Consider the following 21,387-nt stretch of genomic DNA (forward strand, 5'->3'; position numbering starts at 1 on the left):
CCGCCCCACGAAAAAAGCCACGTTTTAAAAGATCAACCAAAGGCCTGGTTAAAAAGGAACGTTTTTGCCTGGCACCTAAATGTATATAATGAAGGCGCCAGGCGAACTTCCCTGGAGAGAGCATTTCACAGATGGGGGCCACTGCAGAAAAGGCCTGTTCTCGTGTTGCCACCCTCCGGACCTCTCAAAGAGGAGGCACATGAAGAAGGGCCTCAGAAGATGATCTCAGGTTCTGGGTAGGTTCATATGGAAAGAGGCGGTCCTTGCGGTCCTAAGCTATTTAAGGCTTTATAGGTCAAAACCAGCACTTTGAATTGGGCCCGGAAACTAATTGGTAGCCAGTGCAGTCGGACCAGGATCGGTGTAATATGCTCAAACCATCTTGCTCCGGTGAGCAACTTGGTTGCTGAATTCTGCACTAGCTGAAGTTTCTGAACCGTCTTCAGAGGCAGCCTTTCATATAACGTGTTAAGTTGTGGGTGAACATATCAGACGACACAGCGATTCTTCAAACAGCTCTTGTTTATTCACAGAACAGAACAGAACTGAAGGGTTCAGCCAGCCTGCTTATATAGAGCTCCACTACAACGCAACAGTAACCACTTTCTGTAACTGTCCAATCACTGAACGTCACTTTCAATCCTTTATTTACATATGTGGACCTGAGTGAAAACTATCCACAGTATCCCTCTGCTTGCCCAGGGTGAGAACTTCAGTACATAACATAACACGTTTATACTTGGGGGAAAGTTCCCGTTGAATGAATCCGAAGGAACTTACATATGACTGCAGCCCTACCCAGTGAACAGTGAGATTTCCCCCTCCCCCAAGAATACCACATGGAGTTTCAAGCATCGGGAATTTTTGAGCTTCTAATGCAGGGCCTGGAAAGAAACGCTAAGTTCCCTCTAAGGTACTAATGGGAATTTTGTCCTTCCAGCAAAAGCTGAAGGAGGAAAAAGAGGCCAAGCGTGCTCACCTGGATGGCAGGCATGATTATATCCTGTCGATTGTTGCTTCCTGCGTGGATTTAGAGAAGGCTGAAGTGGAAGATGCAATCCTTGAAGGAAATCAGGTAGGCTAATGGATGTAGCTTCAGAAGGCAGAAACCTGCTGGGAGCGGAACGGATTTAATGCCATGTTGATTGTGGATGCATTTAAGAACATGCAAGTTGGTGTGCGCCAAATGTTCACTCGCTTCACTGTAAATGGAGCAAAATGGTTTTCGAAAAATCCCTCCAGATGTTTTGTACGCCAGTTTATTGCTTCTGCTGATGATTTAGCATTCCTCCTCTCCTCCTGCTCAGTTCTGGGTCATCTTCCTGGAAACGGATGATCCTAGTGAGTCAGGAACATAATTTAAAATATTTATAGATCACCCTTCATCCTATTAGGATTCCAGGACGGCAGTTTATGCCTCGGTACAAATCACATTGTGAGTGTGAGGATGTTACAAAGCTACAGAGCCGTTTCCAAGAGGGATGGCTCGCTGTAGCCAGCCAGACACCTTGGCTACCCGAGGCCAACTGAGGCTCCTTGGGGCTGTGGCTTTGTTATATTTAAGGGGAGTTTGGATTAATACTCTTCTGCACCACTCTCAAAAATCCATAATTTCTAAGGTGCCAATTGAGGTTGAGAGATTGTCAAGCGAGCCCAGGTCATCCACAAGGCAGGAAGGAACTGGAAGCATGAAATGGCAATTAGCTTTTTATTAGCAGAAAATAACACAGCAGAGTCCTCCGGCTTGTATTAATTTAACTGGGACATTGCTAAAATTGACCACTAGCCCTACCCTTCCCTCTCTAGCCCCTCATTTTGGATTCCTCCTGAGTAGACGAAGGCTGTGTTGAGTTCGGTGGGCTCTCCCTGTGGGCCTGTCTGGCAAGAGAGCCAGCAGGAACTGGGGCTGCCCTGGTGTTGTGTAGCAAGGGCAACGTCTGACTGCTCTCTGTCTGAGTCGCCAGTCACACTGTGACTTTCAGCCTCTAATCCTGTCCTGGAAGGCCCTTCTCCTGACGCCCTTGATTGCTCAAACCTTCTGCTTCTAGCACACCTCAGAGTTCCACCACCATGATCTGGGGTCCAAGTCGCCATCTTGGGCAGGTGGCTCCCACCGCTCTTCCTCATCCAGCCAGTCTCTGACATCCTATCAACCCGTGACCTGAGTAGCTCAGTGAGGGCCTTACCCAAGGGTGAGTGGGAAGCCTGGGTGTCAAAACAGTCCCAAACCCTTGTGGGCAAGACCTTTTTAAGGCAGCCTTTCTCAACCTGTGGGTCCCCAGATGTTGTTGAACTACAACTCCCAACACCCCTAGCTAGCAAGGCCAGAGCTCAGGGATGATGGGAGTTGCAGTCCAACAACATCTGGGGACCTACAGGTTGAGAACCACTCTTTTAAGGTCTTCTTCTCCTTGTGAGATCCTGTGGTACGATTCCTTCCCATGAGAGCACACAAGAGCACAGGGAAGTGCAACTCAGACCTCCTCAATTATTTCCTGGTCACACACCATCGGGCAACGTTGACCCATGTGCAGTTAGTTGTGCCTGGAATGAGCTTAAGACTTCAGCAGGCTCAACTACACTATCAGGGCTTGTTCACACAGGGGTGGAGGAAGGGGGGCGCATGGGGGCAGTCCGCCCTGGGTGTCACCATTGAGGAGGGTGACAAAATGCCGGGCGGCAGTCACTGCAGGGCTTGCAGTGTGCCCGAGCCACACGTCTCTCCTGGGAGTGACATGGTGGCTTGGGAGCCCGCAGGCACACTGCCTCAAATGGTCCGCCTGCCACCTGCAGGGCAGCTGAGTGGGAGGAGCCAGGCAGACTCCTCAGAGGCCCTGCGCAGTGGTGTAGCGTGGTGCAGGGGGGGCCTGCCAGACCTGGTGCAACATCTGGGGGTTAGGGTTAGGGGGCACAAATCCACGGGTTAGGGGGTGCAAATTACTTGCCTTACCCCGGGTGCTGACAACCCACGCTACGCCACTGGCCCTGCGGAACATCCTGCCCTGGCCTGCCCCACCCCATGGGCGGCTGGCCGCAACCCTGTGCGCAGGGCACGTGTGTCACCCCAGGCGCCTGATCAGCTTGCTCCATGGCTCCACTAACCTTTTCTCTGCTCTTTTTCACCTCATAGCTTTCCCTGTGAAAACCCGCTCTTTAAAGCTCAATCAGAGGAAACGGCAATTTGTGGGAAACATGATGTTTGCTCCGATGAAGCACTAGAGAGTGGGTTTTTGCAGAGAAAGCTCTGGTGCAAATAAAATAAAATGCAATGCTTGGGCACAGAACTTTTAAGCACAGACCCATGGCTGGAAAGAGCAGATAGGCCCCCAAGGTGTTGAAAGCATGTGCAGGTTGTTGAAAGACCTGATTTCCATACTCTTTGCAAGTGTATGCAAATATTCTGGCACATGGACATGTTTAGCTCTTGCTATTTCTCATAGCAAGGCACTGATATACATTTAACTTTAAACTGTTAACTACAAATGGTGAACTTTTAACAGATAGAGCGTATTGATAAATTCTTCATTGCTGGTGGCTTTCGTCACGTCATGTTCTACTATCAAGAGATGGAAGCAACGGAAACAGGTAGGGAAAGTATTGCCCAGCAGTCAAAGATACAACCCACCAGCTCTTTACACACACAGTATGTGCTCTTTAAAAGGTTATTTTATTTTTTTTGAAATCATTTTTATTTGATTTTACAAATATAAATATAAATTTACAACAATCCAAATGCATATCCATATCTAGAGATTGCTCTGAATCAAGAGACTTCCCCCCCATCTCCTTCCTGGAACTCTGGGCGGCTTCCAACAATACACTAAAATACAATAGCCTATTAAACATTAAAAGCTTCCCTAAACAGGGCTGCCTTCAGATGTCTTCTAAAAGTCTGGTAGTTGCTGTTCTCTTTGACATCTGGTGGGAGGGTATTCCACTGGGCGGGTGCCACTACCGAGAAGGCCTTCTGCTTGGTTCCCTGCAACTTGGCTTCTTGCAGCGAGGGAACCGCCAGAAGGCCCTCAGTGCTGGACCTCAGTGTCCAGGCAGAATGATGGAGGTGGAGACGCTCCTTCAGGTATACTGGACCGAGGCCGTTTAGGGCTTTAAAGATCAGCACCAACACTTTGAATTGTGCTCGGAAACGTACTGGGAGCCAGTGTAGGTTTTTCAGGACCAGTGTTATGTGGTCCTGGCAGCCACTCCCAGTCACCAGTCTAGCTGCTGCATTCTGGATTAGTTGTAGTTTCTGGGTCACCTTCAAAGGTAGCCCCATGTACAGCGCATTGCAGTAGTCCAAGCAGGAAATAACCAGAGCATAGTGTTCAGTTGGTTGCACTGATACTGTCCCCCCACCTTGAAATTTTCTAGGACATGGAGGCTCTACGGCAGCTATCCCTCACTCGGCTAAGAGCAAAGGGCCTAAATTATTTGTGACAGAAGGCAAGGATGTCGCTTTAACTGGCATATGCGTTTTCTTCATCAGAACTAACCCATCCAAACCAATCACTGTGGAAAATATTAATCGAGTGAGTATGTCCCGCTTTTTAGTCGCATTCATGAGCACTTATGATTGCCTGTAGGGGAACTGCCCTGTGTCCACCTCGAGTTTGATTTGCACTTTGCCATTTATCAAGCAAAACAGACTGGGATTGCATGCTTGATCTCCACATTCAAGGCTCCAGTCCTCAGTGTTCTTTTCAGTAGTATAATAAGCCCCAAGCTAACAATGTGATGTGTTGTTTTGTTGGCAGGAAGTGGCTTTCAACATGATGGATACGGCTCATGGGGGTTTACTGAATAGTGTCCAGCAGTTGCTGTCTGATATCTTCATCCCAGCTCTGAAGACAATGAACTACGGCTGGGGAGAGTCGAGTGGACCACAGAAAGGGGCTAACATCAAGCAGGACTTCATTGCTTCTCTAGAGGGATTTGTTAGTGTTCTTTCCGGGGCTCAGCAGAGCCTGATGGAGAAGGTAGTCTTTCTTCTTTTTGTATTAGAAGAATATTAGCTGAGCAAGGTGCATAGGTATTTATGCGCCCCCTCGCCCAGCTTGTCTGGAGTTTTGGGTTGGGTTGCCATCAGTATGCTGATGACACCCAACTCTATCTGTTGATGGATGGCCATCCTGACTCGGCCCCAGACACACTGATCAGATGTTTGGAAGCTGTAGCTGGATGGTTATGTGGGAGCCGGGTGAAGTTAAATCCTTCGAAGACAGAGGTCCTTTGGCTGGGCCGCGACGATATGGGATTGAGGGGGCAACTCCCATCTCTTGTGGGGGCGCAATTAGTGCCAGCACTGTCCGTTAAGAGTTTCGGTGTAATCTTTGACACCTCCCTCTCCATGGAGGCGCAGATTGCAGCTATAACAAAGGCGGCATTTTTCATCTCCGTCAAGCTAAGCAGTTGGCTCCTTACCTCTCTTGCCCTGACCTAGCCACTGTGATCCACACGATGGTCACCTCCAGACTGGATTATTGTAACTCGCTTTACGTGGGGCTGCCCTTGAGACTGACCCAGAAACTCCAGCAGGTGCAGAATGCCGCAGCGAGACTCCTTACGGGGTCCTCGCTGCAAGATCACATTCACCCGGTGCTGTACCAGCTGCACTGGCTCCCATTGGAGTACAGGATCAGGTTTAAGGTGCTGGTTTTAACCTTTAAAGCCCTATATGGCCTAGGACCCTCGTACCTACAGGACCGCCTCTCCTGGTATGTCCCACAGAGGAACTTACGATCTTCAAACAAAAACATCTTGGAGGTCCCAGGCCACAGAGAGGTTAGGCTGGCCTCAACCAGAGCCAGGGCTTTTTTGGCTGTGGCTCCGATCTGGTGGAATGCTCCGCCACAAGAGATTAGGGCCCTGTGGGACTTTACTTGACATCTTTCTGCAGGGACTGTAAGACAAAGCTGTTCCGCTAAGCCTTTGGCCAGGGCACAGCCTGACTCCCTCCTTTGGCAATCTTCACAGAACTCTAGCCCAGTGGTTGCCATCAATTTGATTTGAAGTAATTTTTTAATGAAATGATTTTAGAATGTTGTATTATTTTATTGTTGTTAGCCACCCTGAGCCTGGCCTCGGCTGGGGAGGGCGGGATATAAATAACAAAATTATTTATTATTATTATTAAAACAGTACATAGTTGTGAAGTATGCACCAATGGTATTGTACTCTTTGAATTAAGTAATGGACAAGCTCCCAAGGTTTCTTGAGTGTCCATTCCCAGCATTTACTGGGAGCATCATTTGAAAATTATATTCTAAGAATGTCAGAACAGCCCTGTGGCATCAGACTAAAGGCCTGTCTGGTCCAGCATCCTGTTTCTGCAGTGGCCAGCCAAATGCCTCAGGGAAGCTCATAAGCAGGTCAGGTGGGCAACAGCCCATTGTTATTCTGCAGCAGAGGTATGCTGCTAATGCAGTTTATTCAGCGGGTGACTGTGTTCTAAACCGCTGAGCCTCTTGGGCTTGCCGATCTGAAGGTCGTGGTTCGAATCGCCGTGACGGGGTGAGCTCCTGTTGTTCTGTCCCAGCTCCTGCCAAGCTAGCACATCAGCACAAGTAGATAAATGGGTACCACTGTGGCAGGAAGGTACATGGTGTTTTGGTGCGCTCTGGCTTCCGTCATGGTGTTCCATTGTGCCAGAAGCAGTTTAGTCATGCTGGCCACACGAACCAGAAAGCTGTCTGTGGACAAACACTGACTCCCTTGGCCTGAAAGCGAGATGAGCGCCACATCCCATTGTCATCTTTGACTGGACTTAACCGTCCAGGGGTGCTTTACCTTTACCTCACCTTATTCAGCTGAAGTCTAGAGCAGGGCAGTGTGAAGTTCAAAGTGACTGGGTCTTACGTTTTGCAGAGACAATAGCCTTGGGGTGAGTCTGTGCACAGCCACAATTCCTTGGGTGAATGGGTTACTGAACGTATACATGGAACAAAAATAACTGGTTAAAATATTGCTTAGGTGAATCTGAAGAAGTGTGAAACGTATGATCTGAAAACGCTCAAGGGACCTGCAGACTACCTGGTGGCATCAAATAGTACGGAGACTCTGGAACGGATAGAGGCCTGCATGAAAGTGTGGATTAAGCAAATTGAACAGGTGATGTTTCGATGAATCGAAGAATCCTACAACTGTAAAATTGGAAGAGACCCCAAGGGTCATCAACAACAACAACAACAACAACAACAACAACAACAATAATAATAATAATAAAGTTATGATTTATACCCAGCCACTCTGGGCGGCTTCCAACAAAATATTAAAATTCAGTAATGCATTAAACATTAAAAGTTTCCCTAAACAGGGCTGCCTTCAGATGTCTTCTAAAAGTCTGGTAGTTGTTCTTCTCTTTGACATCTGGTGGGAGGGCGTTCCACAGGGCGGGTGCCACTACCGAGAAGGCCCTCTGCCTGGTTCCCTGCAACTTGGTTTCTCACAGCGAGGGAACCGCCAGAAGGCCCCTGGCATTGGACCTCAGTGTCTGGGTAGAATGATGGGAGTGGAGACGCTCCTTAGATATACTTAATGTAGGAATCTCGGCTAAAGCATCCACAACAGACGGCCAACCAACATCTACTAAAAACCTCTAAGGAAGGAGACTCCATAACTTTCCAGGGGAGACTGTTCCATTGTCAAAAAGCTCTTGTTGTGGTTCGAGGACCCAACCCCCGCAATGTGGAATGAATACACAAGGACACGTGATATAAGGTTAATGGGCAAGAAAAGGCCACAACTTTATTGATTACAGCAAGTGAAAAGGTATTGGCTTAGGCATTGGATTACATCAGCTGACTCCACCCCCTCAGAGAGGGGTGAGTCTAAAACAAGGGGGGTTTATTCACCAGTAGGTGGAGCCTGTTGATCCTAATCCAACTATAGGCTTTCCCCTGATGTCACCGAGGGTCGTGCCATGGCCTCCCGCCAAGCAGGCATCGGACAGAATACACGACCACCAGATTCCTTTAACGGAATACCCAAAAATTGAAGGCATAGGCGATGGCCACACCTAGCCCTTCGAGGCACACCACACCACATTATTCCAATGCCTAACCTACCCACCAATACCACAAAAGTTGTGACGATTGCTACGAGGTAGGCGAAAAAACCAAAAATCCTAATGCCAAATGGAAAAATTCCTACCAGGCCCCCCGGACAACCAGGACGACCAACCTAAGGTCCATAGCAAGGCCAAGAAAAACTAAGACCCTGAGCTCAAAGGGAGTGGAGGGTGGGTGACTCGCGACGGGACGACGAAGAGTGAGGCCGAGGAGGGGCTGGCGCCGCAGCATTTAGGCTGCTGTACACGCCCCCTCGGAGGCACCTGGTTGGGTGCCTGCCGATGGGCGTGGGCGCCAGCCAGGTGAGTGGGAGGCCGGGGGCTAATGCCCCCTGCTAGAGGCGGAGCTCGGGCTTCCGCCCACAACCACTCCCCTCTCTTCCAGGGAGGAGAGTCTCTGTCGGACAGTTCTTCTTGTTGAGTCAGAATCTTCTTTCTTGTAACTTGAAGCCATTGGTTTGAGTCCTACCTTCCAGAGCACGAGAAAGCAAGCTTGCCCCATCTTCCATGTGACAGCCCTTTAAGATATTTGAGGATGGCTATCATAGCTCCTCTTAGTCTCCTGTTTTCCAGGCTAAACATACCCAGTTCCTTCAACTGTTCCTCCTAAGGCTTGGTTTCCAGACCTTTTATCATCTTGGTTGCTCTCCTCTGCACACATTCCAGCTTTTCAACATCCTTCTTAAATTGTGGTATCCAGAATTGGGCACAGCATTCCAGGTTTGAATAATTTACTATACATTGTGATGATTATTATTAAAAAACCAAACCTATAATTCATCATTATGATACTAAGGGCCTTGCTGACTGCTGACTGCTTGTATCTTTCTGACAGAAGTTTTAATGGAAATTCATTAGGAGAAAAGTGCATTTCTCAAGTAAATTTCTTCCTAGCTTGCTTAGCATTAAGACTCAGCATCCAACCAGATTCAAGATGTTAACACTGAAAGCCCAGCAGGTTGCACACAGTCCACTGAGAGCAATTAGCTTTCCCATATTTGCCTGGTAATAACCCCCTGTGTGACTTTGTAGGTCATTGCGGAAAATAGCCAGCTGCGGAAGGAAGCAGATGATCTGGGGCCACGAGCAGAGCTGGATCACTGGAAGAAACGTCTGTCCAAGTTTAATTACCTGGTGGACCAGCTGAAGACCTCAGATGTGAAGGCTGTGCTCGGAGTGCTTACGGCTGCTAAATCAAAACTTCTGAAGGTAAGTCTGCTGGTTAATTGCTGGTGTGTTCATAAGCTTTAGAACCCCGTTCCTTTTTCTTTAAAGGCGATACCTGTTTCCAAACACACATACAGAGAGAGACTTTCCACCCAATAAGCTCACAAGGCAGCTTATAATAAAATGTGCCATGTTCCATAAACAGAACAATAAAATACTATAAAATTAATACTTGTATATAGCAACACACACTGAGCCTTTCAATTGGGGTTAGCCCATAGGGCAGCTCGTAATAAAATGTACATTTCAGGACTAGAACAATAAAAAAAATAACACGTATATATAGTAACACAAGGGGAGAGCCTTTCAGCTCAGCTTATAAAATGTAAAAGAGCTGATAGTATAATGTACAACATTCCAGTAACAGAACAATTGCACTACTACAAATATACAGTGGTACCTTGGGTTAAGTACTTAATTTGTTCCGGAGGTTCTTAACCTGAAACTGTTCTTAACCTGAGGTACCACTTTAGCCTCCTGCTGCTGCCGCATGATTTCTGTTCTCATCCTGAAGCAAAGTTCTTAACCCGAGGTACTATTTCTGGGTTAGCAGGGTCTGTAACCTGAAGCGTCTGTAACCTGAGGTACCACTGTATATAAAACTGCTGTACAATTCATGAAGATTAGCACAGGAAATTATGCCTGTTGAAAAACAAAGGCTTTAACTTGCTTCTTAAATGTTCCTTATGCTTGATATATACTTTGATATAATAAAATGAATGATATATCCTTGGCCTTAAAGGTAAAAATAAAGGGACCCCTGACCATTAGGTCCAGTCGCTGACGACTCTGGGGTTGCAGCGCTCAACTCACTTTATTGGCTGAGGGAACCAGTGTACAACTTGTGGGTCATGTGGCCAGCATGACTAAGCCGCTTCTGGCAAACCAGAGCAGCACACGGAAACGCTGTTTACCTTCCCGCCAGAGTGGTACCTATTTATCTACTTGAACTTTGACGTGCTTTCGAACTGCTAGGTTGGCAGGAGGAGGGACTGAGCAATGGGAGCTCACCCTGTCGCAGGGATTCAAACCGCTGACCTTCTGATCGGCAAGCCCTAGGCTCTGTGGTTTAACCCACAGCACCACCCATGTCCCTTACCCTCGGCCTTATTATATGCCTAATAAATTACACCCCTAATTATACCTAATTGACCTGCAGCATAGGTAAGGGGTAAATATATGTTGATAAGAGCAGCTTTCCTGAACCTGGTGCCATCCGCATGGATTGGACTACAAGTCCTATCAGTCTCAGCTTGCATGGCCAATAGTTGCAGATGATGGGGATTGTAGTTCAAAAGAGGTGAAAAGAATTAAATTGAGGGAGGCTGGTCTGAATCAGCTTCTTATTGCTTTCACAGGGTGAGCTATTGTGGTTCTTTGACCTGAGATTTCTGTTCATTCTTTGTTGAGGGCAAAAGCATTTCAGAAATTCTCTGAATTAAAGTATATTTTTTGCATTTTAATTTTCAAAGAGTTGGCGAGAGCTGGACACTCGGATCACAGATGCAGCAAATGAAGCAAAAGATAATGTGAAGTATCTGTATACGCTTGAGAAATGTTGTGACCCTCTATACAACAGTGACCCTGTAAGTTTTTTAAAAAACAAATCAGTGTTATAAAGATATAGCAAAGGAGTTTCCAGGCCACAAGCGAATGATAGTGAATCCTAACATTTAATTAAACTGTTTGCAAATAGAATCACTGCTAACTAAATCCCTGATCTAGACCTTGTGCAGAGTAGAAAAATGAATTTGTTGTCCACAAGAATGGGTTTCAAAGCTTTACTGAAAACAGTCTTACAATAGTTACAAATAAACTTTAAAAAAATGCAAAGTAAAACATTGCTCTTAAACATACTAGTAATGGATTCCAGTCTTATTTAAGTGCTTAATTCAGTTCAATAATTGCCTCTCTCTGCTCCCAGAGAGAGAACCGAAGTAACTTGTTTGATGTATTACAGTATTTTAATATTTTTTTTGGAAGCCGCCCAGAGTGGCTGGGGAAGCTCAGCCAGATGGGCGGGGTATAAATAAATTATTATTATTATTATTATTATTATTATTATTATTATTATTATTACTTGTTCAACAAGCTAAGTTCCTACTGCTGCAGCTGCTGGCTTTTTCTCCTGCTGTGATGCTGAGTTCTCAAGTTTCACCTCCAGAAATTAGTAATCAGTTACAGTATCATACTCAGTGAAATGGAAAATCTCCAGTTTCTCCTTGTTAAATTTACCTAGTGTTTAACCTACTGCCTAATGCAAACTTCTCGTTGCAAAATCTTTTCATACACAATGCAGACAAACATTACATTTTTTTGCTTATTAACCTTATATTTTTAACAGCATGTGGCATTGTGTCTTCAAAATGATACCTCTCTTGGTCCATGTTGAATAATATTATTAAGTGATCACTTTGGCCAAATGACACACACAAGAATTTGCACTTACTGACATGTTGGCATTTCAGGTGACGATGGTAGATGCTATTCCAGGACTCATACATGCTATCAAAATGATCCACAGTATATCACGCTATTATAACACCTCAGAGAAGATAACGTCTTTGTTTGTGAAAGTAGGTACAAAGACTGTGCTGAATTATTTCCTTTTTCTTGGGAACTGAAGTTTGGCTATTGTGAACAATTAAAAGACTTAGAATGCTAAACCACGGTTTGTTTAGCAAAAGTGTATGTGATTTGAATGCCTAAACCATGGTTTGTTTTCCGGCAACACATCATGATGTGAAACCATGGCTTGCTCTTGGTTATTGAACATCACTTGTTTTAACAATGGCATTATATCTGAACCGAACAGTCTTGCATACAGATGCACAAGGCAAAAGCATCCGGAAAAGAAACCAAACTTTGAGAAACAAGCTACGGCTTGTTTGCTTTTCTGTGAAACAACTCATGGTTTCTTGAACAAACTATGGTTAAAGCAACCGTGGCCTAGGGTTATGTGCAAACACAGCCATAGTTAATCATATGACTGGATAAATGAGCTTTCTTTCAATAGAAAATATAGCATATGAACAAATAATGCGAAAAGATGCAAAGTAGAAAGCTAAGTTGCCAAAATTAGGATCCGTTCAATTTTGGGATGGAGATCCGTTGAGTCACTGATAAATCTCTTAGACCTAATTTTCAATAGCTTGTATGTTATTTCATTGTAGCCTACTGAAGCTAGATGTATTTTTTTGGATATGGCTTCACACTATGCTTATCATGTGAAATGTCTCTTGTTGTGTGTTCTTTTTGTCCTAGTAGTTTGGGGAGGCATCAAGGGAGCTCATGAAAGCACCAGGGGGAGGGATGTATCCAGTGGCTGGCTCCTCCCTTATCATTATGACTTCAAGACCCTCCAGATTTTCTGGGGATAGAGCCTTATATTTCTGAGCAGCCGGGGATGGAATGCTTTTTACACTAAGCGAAATGCATGGCCTGGATCAAGCCAAAACAACAGTTGTTGATTTCACAAAAAAGCTGACTGAGACTACTAAGCTTCTTGTTTTACCTGTAGGTTACAAATCAAATGATAACTGCCTGCAAAGCTTATATCACCAATAATAACACTGCAACCATCTGGGATCAGCCGCAAGATGTAGTTCTGGAAAAAATACAGGCTGCTATACGACTTAAGCAGGTAACCTTATAACGTGGTATAAGACAGGGTAGCTAACCGTTACAATGAGCCATGGTTGACCCTGCGTGGGTCACATGTCAAAGTGGGTGTGGCTGAAGGGTTAAAGTGGGTGTAGAGAGTACTGCAGTCCTCAAGGCTATCTGACATTTCCCCACTATTTTTAAATCATTCCTTATTCATTATGCTCTCCCTGGAGAGACCCGCTTGGTTCCATCATTGCCTGTCTGTCTTTAGGTGCCAGGTGAACACATTCCTTTTTCTTCAAGACTTTGGATATTAAATAGTCTGGCCTGTTAAATGTGGGGGCGAAGGCTGTTATTAGGATTATTTTATTATTATGCTATTATAATACTCTGTATCATGCTTTTATTATTATGCTGCATAAATTATGTTCTTTTAATGTTGGGATCTTTGGATAAAAGGCAGAATACAAACCTAATAAGAATAAGAATAGTTTAAAATGTGGGGTGGGGGCTCAGAGGAGTTACAGACTCTGCTAACCCAGAAATAGTACCTCGGGTTAAGAACTTTGCTTCAGGATGAGAACAGAAATCATGCGGTGATGGCGCGGCGACAGTGGGAGGTCCTATTAGCTAAAGTGGTACCTCAGGTTAAGAACAGTTTCAGGTTAAGAACCGACCTCCAGAATGAATTAAGGTCTTAATCCGAGGTACCACTGTAGTTTCATCAAGAGATATATCTTTTTCTGAGCCTCTCTGACTTACGCAAAGAAATACCTAAAGTCAGTGTATCAAAGCAGCCTAGTATACTGCTGATCATGTGTGTCGTAAACAAGCATGTCATTTTTGTCATGGTGCCCAATTCCATTTATCCATCTATTTATTTATTTCCTGGCTCACGTTCTTAAGGAGTACCAGAACTGTTTCCACAAGACCAAACAAAAACTGGAACAGAGTCCATCCGAGCGCCAGTTCGATTTCAGTGAGATGTATATCTTTGGAAAATTTGAAACCTTTCACCGCCGCCTACTTAAGATTATGCACATCTTCGATACCATCACAACCTACTCAGTTTTGCAAGACTCCAAGATGGAAGGACTAGAAGTGATGGCCACTAAATACCAGGTATGCAGAATGCCAGCCTAAATGGATTTAGTCATCTATAGTTGGACACGGTGGCACTGTGGGTTAAACCACGGAGCCTAGGGCTTGCCGATCTTAAGGTCCGCGGTTCAAATCCCCGTGATGGGGTGAGTTCCCGTTGCTCGGTCCCTGCTCCTGCCAACCTAGCAGTTCAAAAGCACGTCAAAGTTCAAGTAGATAAATAGGTACCGCTCCGGCGGGAAGGTAAATGGCATTTCCATTCGCTGCTCTGGTTCAACAGAAGGCGGCTTAGTCATGCTGGCCACATGACCCAGAAGCTGTATGCCGGCTGCCTCAGCTAGTAAAGCGAGATGAGCACCGCAACCCCAGAGTCGTCCGCGACTGGACCTAACGGTCAGGGGTCCCTTTACCTTTACCTTTAGTTGAGCCCAACCTCATTTCTCTCTCGCTCTCTCCTACACTACAGCCAGCTCTTTGTATCGCTGCCCAAGGCAGCCATTTTGTGCTGGCACCTACTGCATTTTCATCAACATTCGAGTACTGGCACATTATTATTATTCTTGTCATCAGCATCCCCTCCCCAAAGCACTGTCCCTACCTACAAACCTGGAGATCCTCAGGTGTACAACTTAAGGGACAGAATTTAAGAAAAAATGCATTTTAGGATAAGGTCGCATTTTGTCAAGGCGATTAGATAGAGCATGCTGTTAGGATAAGGGAAGGCCTTTCTAGCCTCACTTCCACCTGATTCTCCTTGATCATCATGCTGGGTTTCGAGTCCTCCAAGCCCAGGACGTTTGTGTCATAGAGCCATATTTTCCAGCTTTCTGCCACTGTCATGCTCATGACAGGACCGCTGCACCCAAGCACTTGCCTAAGTATGCCAAAAGCTGGCACCAAGCCTGTCTAAATTTCTCCATGCATTAATTCCCTAATGCTAGGCATGAGCTCTTGCTTCTGGTCCAGAGGCTTTCAACCTTTTTGGGTCCACAGCTCCCTTGACCAACTGCATTCTTTCTGAGGCACCAATGTGGAGCTCAGGAGCCCAGTTATGTCCCCCCTTGCCTGCAGGGCCGGTGGCCCCTTGCCCCTTCCTGAACACCCTCCCCTTGGGGGGGGGGGTTCCCTCGGCCTCCTCTCCTCTCCCCTCTCCTTGGGAGTCCTTTGGGCAGCAGCCGCCACTACCCTGGTCTGCCCCAAAGAGAGGTGCCCCCCCACTGCCCCACAAGGGCCTGGGCCTTAGCAGCCTGACAGAGACTGGCCAAAGATTGGGGAGGCAGCGGTGGGCACTGCCCTGCCTGCATGGTGGAAAGGCTCCCCTTCAGCACCGGGCACTGGATGCCAGGTAGGCCATGCACACAGCAAGCACAAGAAAGGTCAGCCTCCTTGCCCAGCCTCCCACTTGTCTGTCCATTCCCAGCAGCGAGGGCTGGCAACCAACACCCTCTGGCCAGCCCCAGAGGCACCATTCACTTGGGGAGCACATTGTAGCCAGGGCTGCCACTGCAACAAACCACAGTGGAAGCCTTTGGGAGGCAGAAACACAAGAGACATAGCTGTCAACTGTCCCTTATTTGGTGGGAAACTCCCTTATCCCAGCACATGTCCCGCTGCTGTCCCTTATTGATGATGTCCCTTAAATTTCCCAGGTTTCAAAGGAAGCAGCTCCTCTCCCTCCCTCCCTCCCTGCTGGCCAGGGAGGAGGGAGGCTCCAACTGTGTTGCTTGGCTGCGTTGCTCACCCAATAAGGAGTCTAAGAATGACTGGGGGGGTAGAGCTTGCATGCCTTGTGCTGATCAAATCGGCCGTGTTGCCTGAGGACTTGCCTTTGCTCAGTGCTTCCTAGCGGAGAGGTGACGGTGGTTTTCCTTGCTGCATCCCCTTTGCCGGGTTGCTGCGCTGTGGGAACCACCGCTTGAGGCTTCGTTTGGCTGCTGGCTGGGCTTTCTGCCTTTGGCTTGGAGGGGCTAAAAGCTGAACATAACTGTGCTTGGAAAATCCCTTATTTTGGCTGCTGATCCCTTATTTTTGAGGCTGCTGGTCCCTTATTTTCACATCTGTAAGTTGACAGCTATAGCATCAGAGGAGGGGAGGGAAGAAAGAGGGGCAGAGGCCAGTGTTGCCCACAGCACCCCTGACCATCATTCAAAGCACCTCAGGGTGCTGTGGAACACTGCTCTGGCCGATTTTCACATGGGAATTGGTTATTATTTGTATAAAGGGGCTCTCAGTCATTTCCTCCCATAGTAAAACATGATGCATTGCATAGTTCACCACCCGAGGGAGAACAAGACCCAAAGAGGGGTTTTTAGACCCAAATCCAGTGTTTCGCTTGCTGCACATTTTATATTGGTCTTCAACCAGCTGAACAGTAATAGGTTTTGCCCGAGAATCCTGGGAATTGTAGTTTGCCAAAGTTGTCGAGAAATCCGTTAGAGACCTCTCACCCCCTTACAGTTGCTGACTATTAATGTAGTAAGACATCTTATTGTACTTTCATTTGTACAGACCACGGCAATGCAGGAGCAATGGGAGGTAACTTGCGCCAGGGTTTTTAATGCTGTGATTTGTGGTTATGAATACGACTTTTTTGCTTCTCCCTGGAGGCCTTTGAATGAAAGGAAATAACACTGGGACGTTGTGTTTCAACTCCTATGTTTCTACTTCTATATATCCTTTGTCAAAATAAATAATTGCACCAGAGTGTGTTCTACAGAAGTGTTGCACATTTTTGCATGTTTGAGTATTTATTTTCCTTGAAATAAATGTGGCTTTTAAATGAGAACTCATTGGGTTGAGCCTTTTTTGTGTGCAAAACTTTATTATCCAGTTAATGAATGCTGCCTGCGTTTTAGCATTATCAGCTACACTATTGTAAATATAAGCTGTGTAGGTCCCCTCACCCCCATGTGAAAGATTTATTGGCGGAAGAAAAAGTAAATGTTTAGTCATATGCTGATGAGATTAATACACCTTTGTAACAATATTCACTCCCAATTATATTTAGAGTATTGTTGCCACCATGAAGAAAAAGCAGTACAATTTTTTAGATCAGAGGAAAACTGATTTTGATCAAGACTATGAAGAGTTCTGCAAGCAAACAGATGATCTTCATGTAAGTTTGATACTCACAATTTTTTTTCTTGATCACCCTTGTCACTGAGAATAAATACCCGGTTACATCTCTACCTAACTGCTACTACTACTTTTATTATTATTATTCTGCCCTACACCTGGAGCTCTCAGGGCGGTTCATAGAACAAAATCAAAATACAAAACCACAAAATACATAATCAAAATAAAAACAACAACCCAATAACCGCCCCCAAACCCCCACATTTTAAAAGGGCCTAGGAAGTCAATCAAATCAGTTAAAGGCCTAGTTAAAAAAGAGCGTTTTTGCTTGGCGCCTAAAGGTGTATACAGTGGTGCCCCACAAGACGAATGCCTCGCAAGACGGAAAACCCGCTAGATGAAAGGGTTTTCCATTTTGGAGGTGCTTCGCAAAACGAATTTCCTATGGGCTTGCTTCGCAAGACGAAAATGTCTTGCGAGTTCCTGCGGGGTTTTTCCCCTCCCCCCTTTTCCCCAAGCCGCCAAGCCGCTTACCAGCTGATCCGCTAAGTCGCTAAGCCGCTAAGCCGCTTAACAGCTGATCCGCTAAGCCGCTTAACAGCTGATCCGCTAAGCCGCTAAGCCGCTTATCAGCTGATCCGCGAAGCCCGCTAAGCCGCTAATAGCGCTAATCCGCTAATCCGCTAATGGGCTTGCTTTGCAAGACAAAAAAACCGCAAGACGAAGAGACTCGCGGAACGGATTCTTTTCGTCTTGCGAGGCACCACTGTAATGAAGGCACCAGGCAAACGTCCCTGAGGAGAGCATTTCACAGATTGGGAGCCAATGCAGAGAAGGCCCATTCTCATGTTACCACCCTCTGGACCCCTCAAGGAGGAGGCACATGAAGGAGGGCCTCAGAAGATAATCTCAGGGTCTGGGTAGGTTCATATGAAAAGAGGCGGCCCTTTGGTTGTGATAGTTAATTTAGAATATAATTAATAAACATCTTCCATCCTCATATTTTCCTCCTGCAGCAACAATTACAGGCATTTATGGATATTACCTTTGAAAAGATCACAAACACCGAAAGAGCCCTTAGTATGCTGACAAAGTTCGAAAGGTAAAGATGATTACCTATAATCATTTAATGTGAAACTACCAGTACTTCTGTAACCCTTTCATCCTTTATTATTGAGTTATTTTTTTCAAGGTGCTGCTCACAGATAAAAGAACATGAATTCCCATGGCGTATGGGTTTATCATCTAGAGTTTAGATGGCCTTTGTGGTCCCTTCCAACTCTGTAGGTGGAATGCAATGTCATGCCAGGACAAATGTCCTGTCTACCCAAACATTTCAGCTTGCCAGAGGGAATGACCCCCTCCTTGCCCTGTAAGCTGTTCTGAGGGTTCTCCTGTGCCCCCTGGAGTCAATTTTGGGGGGTTCATAGGGATGGAGAGGAAGGAAAGTCCCATTGCAAGCCAAAGTCCTCAGGTAGGGCTTCCACTGATAAGACTTGTTTTGTGAAGTTCGCTCACTGTTCCCGGTAGGCAGCATTGTGGCCAGGCAGCCGGGTCTCATTGGTTTACTGGCCAAGGGGGCAGAAGGATGCTGCCTCTTGTTATTGTTGTTAGGGTCTGCGCCCTGTGGGACTTCCTCAGCCAATCAGCTTTCAGGGTGGGCGTTGGGCTCGAGTGGCAGGTAGGCACTGGGTAAGCCTTTGTTTTTGGGGACGCGGGTGGCGCTGTGGTCTAAACCACTGAGCCTCTTGGACTTGCCAATCTTAAGGTTGGCAGTTCAAATCCCCGCGACGGGGTGACCTCCCGTTCCTCAGTCCCAGCTCCTGCCAAGCTAGCAGTTCAAAAGCATGCCAAAAGATAAATAGGTACCGCTCTGGTGGGAAGGTAAACAGTGTTTCCATGTGCTGCTCTGGTTTTGGTGTTCTGTTGCGCCGGAAGCGGCTTAGTCATGCTGGCCACATGACCCGGAAAAACTGTCTGCGGACAAACGCCAGCTCCCATGGCCTGTAAAGTGAGATGAGCGCTGCAACCCCAGAGTCGTCTGCAACTGGACTTAACTGTCAGGGGTCCTTTAGCTTTTTTAAGCCTTTGTTTGGATGGAGGGGAGGTTGTAGCCTTTGCCTGCCCCTCCTCAGTAAGGGTATCCCATTAAAGGGATTCGGGGTGTGAATTCTGTCTGAAGCCTGGACATGGGCTAGGGCCATGTCACAGCCCCTATGGGGTCTCCTTGGGGTGCCCCTATGTGATATAAGTCATAGGGTGCCCCCTATTGGTAGTTTACCCTTAGGTGGACTCATTGCAGATGGGCAAGAGTCAAGATATAGCCTAGCTTCACCCCAATGCCAAAGCCAAACCGCTCACACCTGTAATAAATAAACTTGTTGCCTAATTGAAGCCATAAACCAAAATACTTCATGTCAGTGAGTTTTATTGTTCTCCTGGGAATTTTGTGGCTCGGGTGCCAGTATGGGAAAACCCAACTAGAAGACCAATTGGAAGAATCACTAGGAGGTAGTGATTCTAACATGGTTACCCTTCTTGGCTCTGTTCCTTCCCACTCCCTCCTTCTTGTGTTAAGTTTTGATGGTGTAAGAACCACCTTGTATTTGGCAAGACAGTGCCTTGGTACGCAACCTTGTCCGATGATTCTATGAAGAGAAACCGATGAACGAACTCCGTCTTCACAAACCTCTCCGGACGGTGATGCTTTCTCTTTGCAGACTAGGAATTCCTAACCTTGGCATTGATGAGAAATACAAGATAATCCTTCAAAACTATGGTCACGACATTGAGATGGTCTCTAAGCTGTACTCCAAGCAAAAGAACGACCCACCACTGGGGCGCAACCTTCCTCCCGTGGCTGGTAAGATCTTGTGGGCTCGGCAGCTGTTCCACAGGATCCAGGAACCCATGGATCTCTTCCAGAAGCACCCCCTCGTTCTGCAGACAGCAGAAGCCAAGTCCATAATCCGCAACTACAACAGGGTGGCCAAAGTCCTTCTGGAGTTTGAGGTTGTCTACCACAGGGCGTGGCTTCAACAGGTAAGATGGCATCCTTGTTGTTTTCGTAGTAGAATTCAAGTGGCATGAATTGATGCTAGAGATGGGGAGAAATTTGAGTTCCTGTTTAAGGCAAGCTGACGCAATTCACACTTTTTGAAACACTACATGAACTGAAAGACAGTTGTCCCCTTTAAATTTACACTTCTCTGAATTTTGCAATGCGGTTCTTCAGCTGAGTAGCATGTACAACAATGGGCATATTAATGTCTAGTGGACATAAGTGGGCACATTAATGTGTAGATTAATGAAAATCGTACACAAAATGTGTTATATTGAGTGAAATGCTCAGCAGAAATGAGTATATTAGATTGTTTACTAATCTGGGTGGGTTTATTGCTGCCAGGATTCAGTGATGTAATATAAACTTTGCTTGTGGAAGGTTCAGTCTTTTATATCTTGAGTTAAAAGGTTCTCAGATAGCAGGACAGAGAGACTCCTGGTTTAGGTCTTGAAGAGCCATGATCAGTGAGATGAAACTGTATAAGATTAGATGGACCAGTGTTCTGACTCAGTATAATTCCCCCCCCCCCATGTTCACATGGGTTATTCAGTGAAAGGTTTCTGAGTATAAAGCATGTGAGAATGTGCACAGCTAGCACAGAAATAGGGTTCCTTGCTTCAGGAACTGTGGGAGAGAACCAAGATCAACAGTGGTTCAGAGCTGGGCTTGTCGTGTAGCCATGAAGTATAAAGTAAAGGTAAAGGGACCCCTGATCATTAGGTCCCGTCATGGCTGACTCTGGGGTTGTGACACTCATCTCACTTTAATGGCAGAGGGAGCCAGCATACAGCGTCCGGGTCATGTGGCCAGCATGACTAAGCCGCTTCTGGCGAACCAGAGCAGTGCACGGAAATGCCGTTTACCTTACTGCCGGAGTGGTACCTATCTATCTACTTCCACTGGTGTGCTTTTGAACTGCTAGGTTGGCAGGAGCTGGGACCGAGCAACGGGAGCTCACCCCATTGTGGGGATTTGAATCACCAACCTTCTGATCGGCAAGTCCTAGGTTCTGTGGTTTAACCCACAGCACCATCCACGTCCCGCCATGAAGTGTAGCAAGCGCCATTTATTCTCCAACCTTGCTGGATGTGAATGTTGAACTGCAGTTTGCTAGAACCATAGAGCTACAGAACTGCCCGGTAGCTTGCTGAGATGTTGCCTCCGCTTCATGACTTGGGGTGGGATTCACCTAATGAGCCCCATTGGTGGAATTGCAATGCAAGGACTTCTGCTTGCCCAATGGGGTTTC

The 21,387-nt window shown here is 46.4% G+C and overlaps 1 protein-coding gene across 1 annotated transcript in view; it reads left to right on the forward strand.

The window, feature by feature from the left end:
* DNAH5 (dynein axonemal heavy chain 5) overlaps positions 1–21,387 on the forward strand; it is a gene marked incomplete at its 5' end in the record, with an annotated part of 169,661 nt that overhangs the window by 15,706 nt on the left and 132,568 nt on the right. The window contains 13 exons of the mRNA XM_081919101.1: positions 941–1,075; positions 3,501–3,585; positions 4,372–4,529; positions 4,755–4,976; positions 6,970–7,107; positions 9,098–9,274; positions 10,765–10,878; positions 11,761–11,868; positions 12,813–12,935; positions 13,805–14,020; positions 17,007–17,114; positions 18,091–18,176; positions 19,795–20,116. Of these exons, the coding sequence (XP_081775227.1) occupies positions 941–1,075; positions 3,501–3,585; positions 4,372–4,529; positions 4,755–4,976; positions 6,970–7,107; positions 9,098–9,274; positions 10,765–10,878; positions 11,761–11,868; positions 12,813–12,935; positions 13,805–14,020; positions 17,007–17,114; positions 18,091–18,176; positions 19,795–20,116 (1,992 nt within the window). The remainder of the gene's footprint in view (positions 1–940; positions 1,076–3,500; positions 3,586–4,371; positions 4,530–4,754; positions 4,977–6,969; positions 7,108–9,097; positions 9,275–10,764; positions 10,879–11,760; positions 11,869–12,812; positions 12,936–13,804; positions 14,021–17,006; positions 17,115–18,090; positions 18,177–19,794; positions 20,117–21,387) is intronic.

The sequence above is a fragment of the Podarcis melisellensis genome (assembly GCF_964234715.1).
Source record: "Podarcis melisellensis genome assembly, chromosome: 7".
In the NCBI taxonomy this organism is placed as follows: Eukaryota; Metazoa; Chordata; class Lepidosauria; order Squamata; family Lacertidae; genus Podarcis; species Podarcis melisellensis.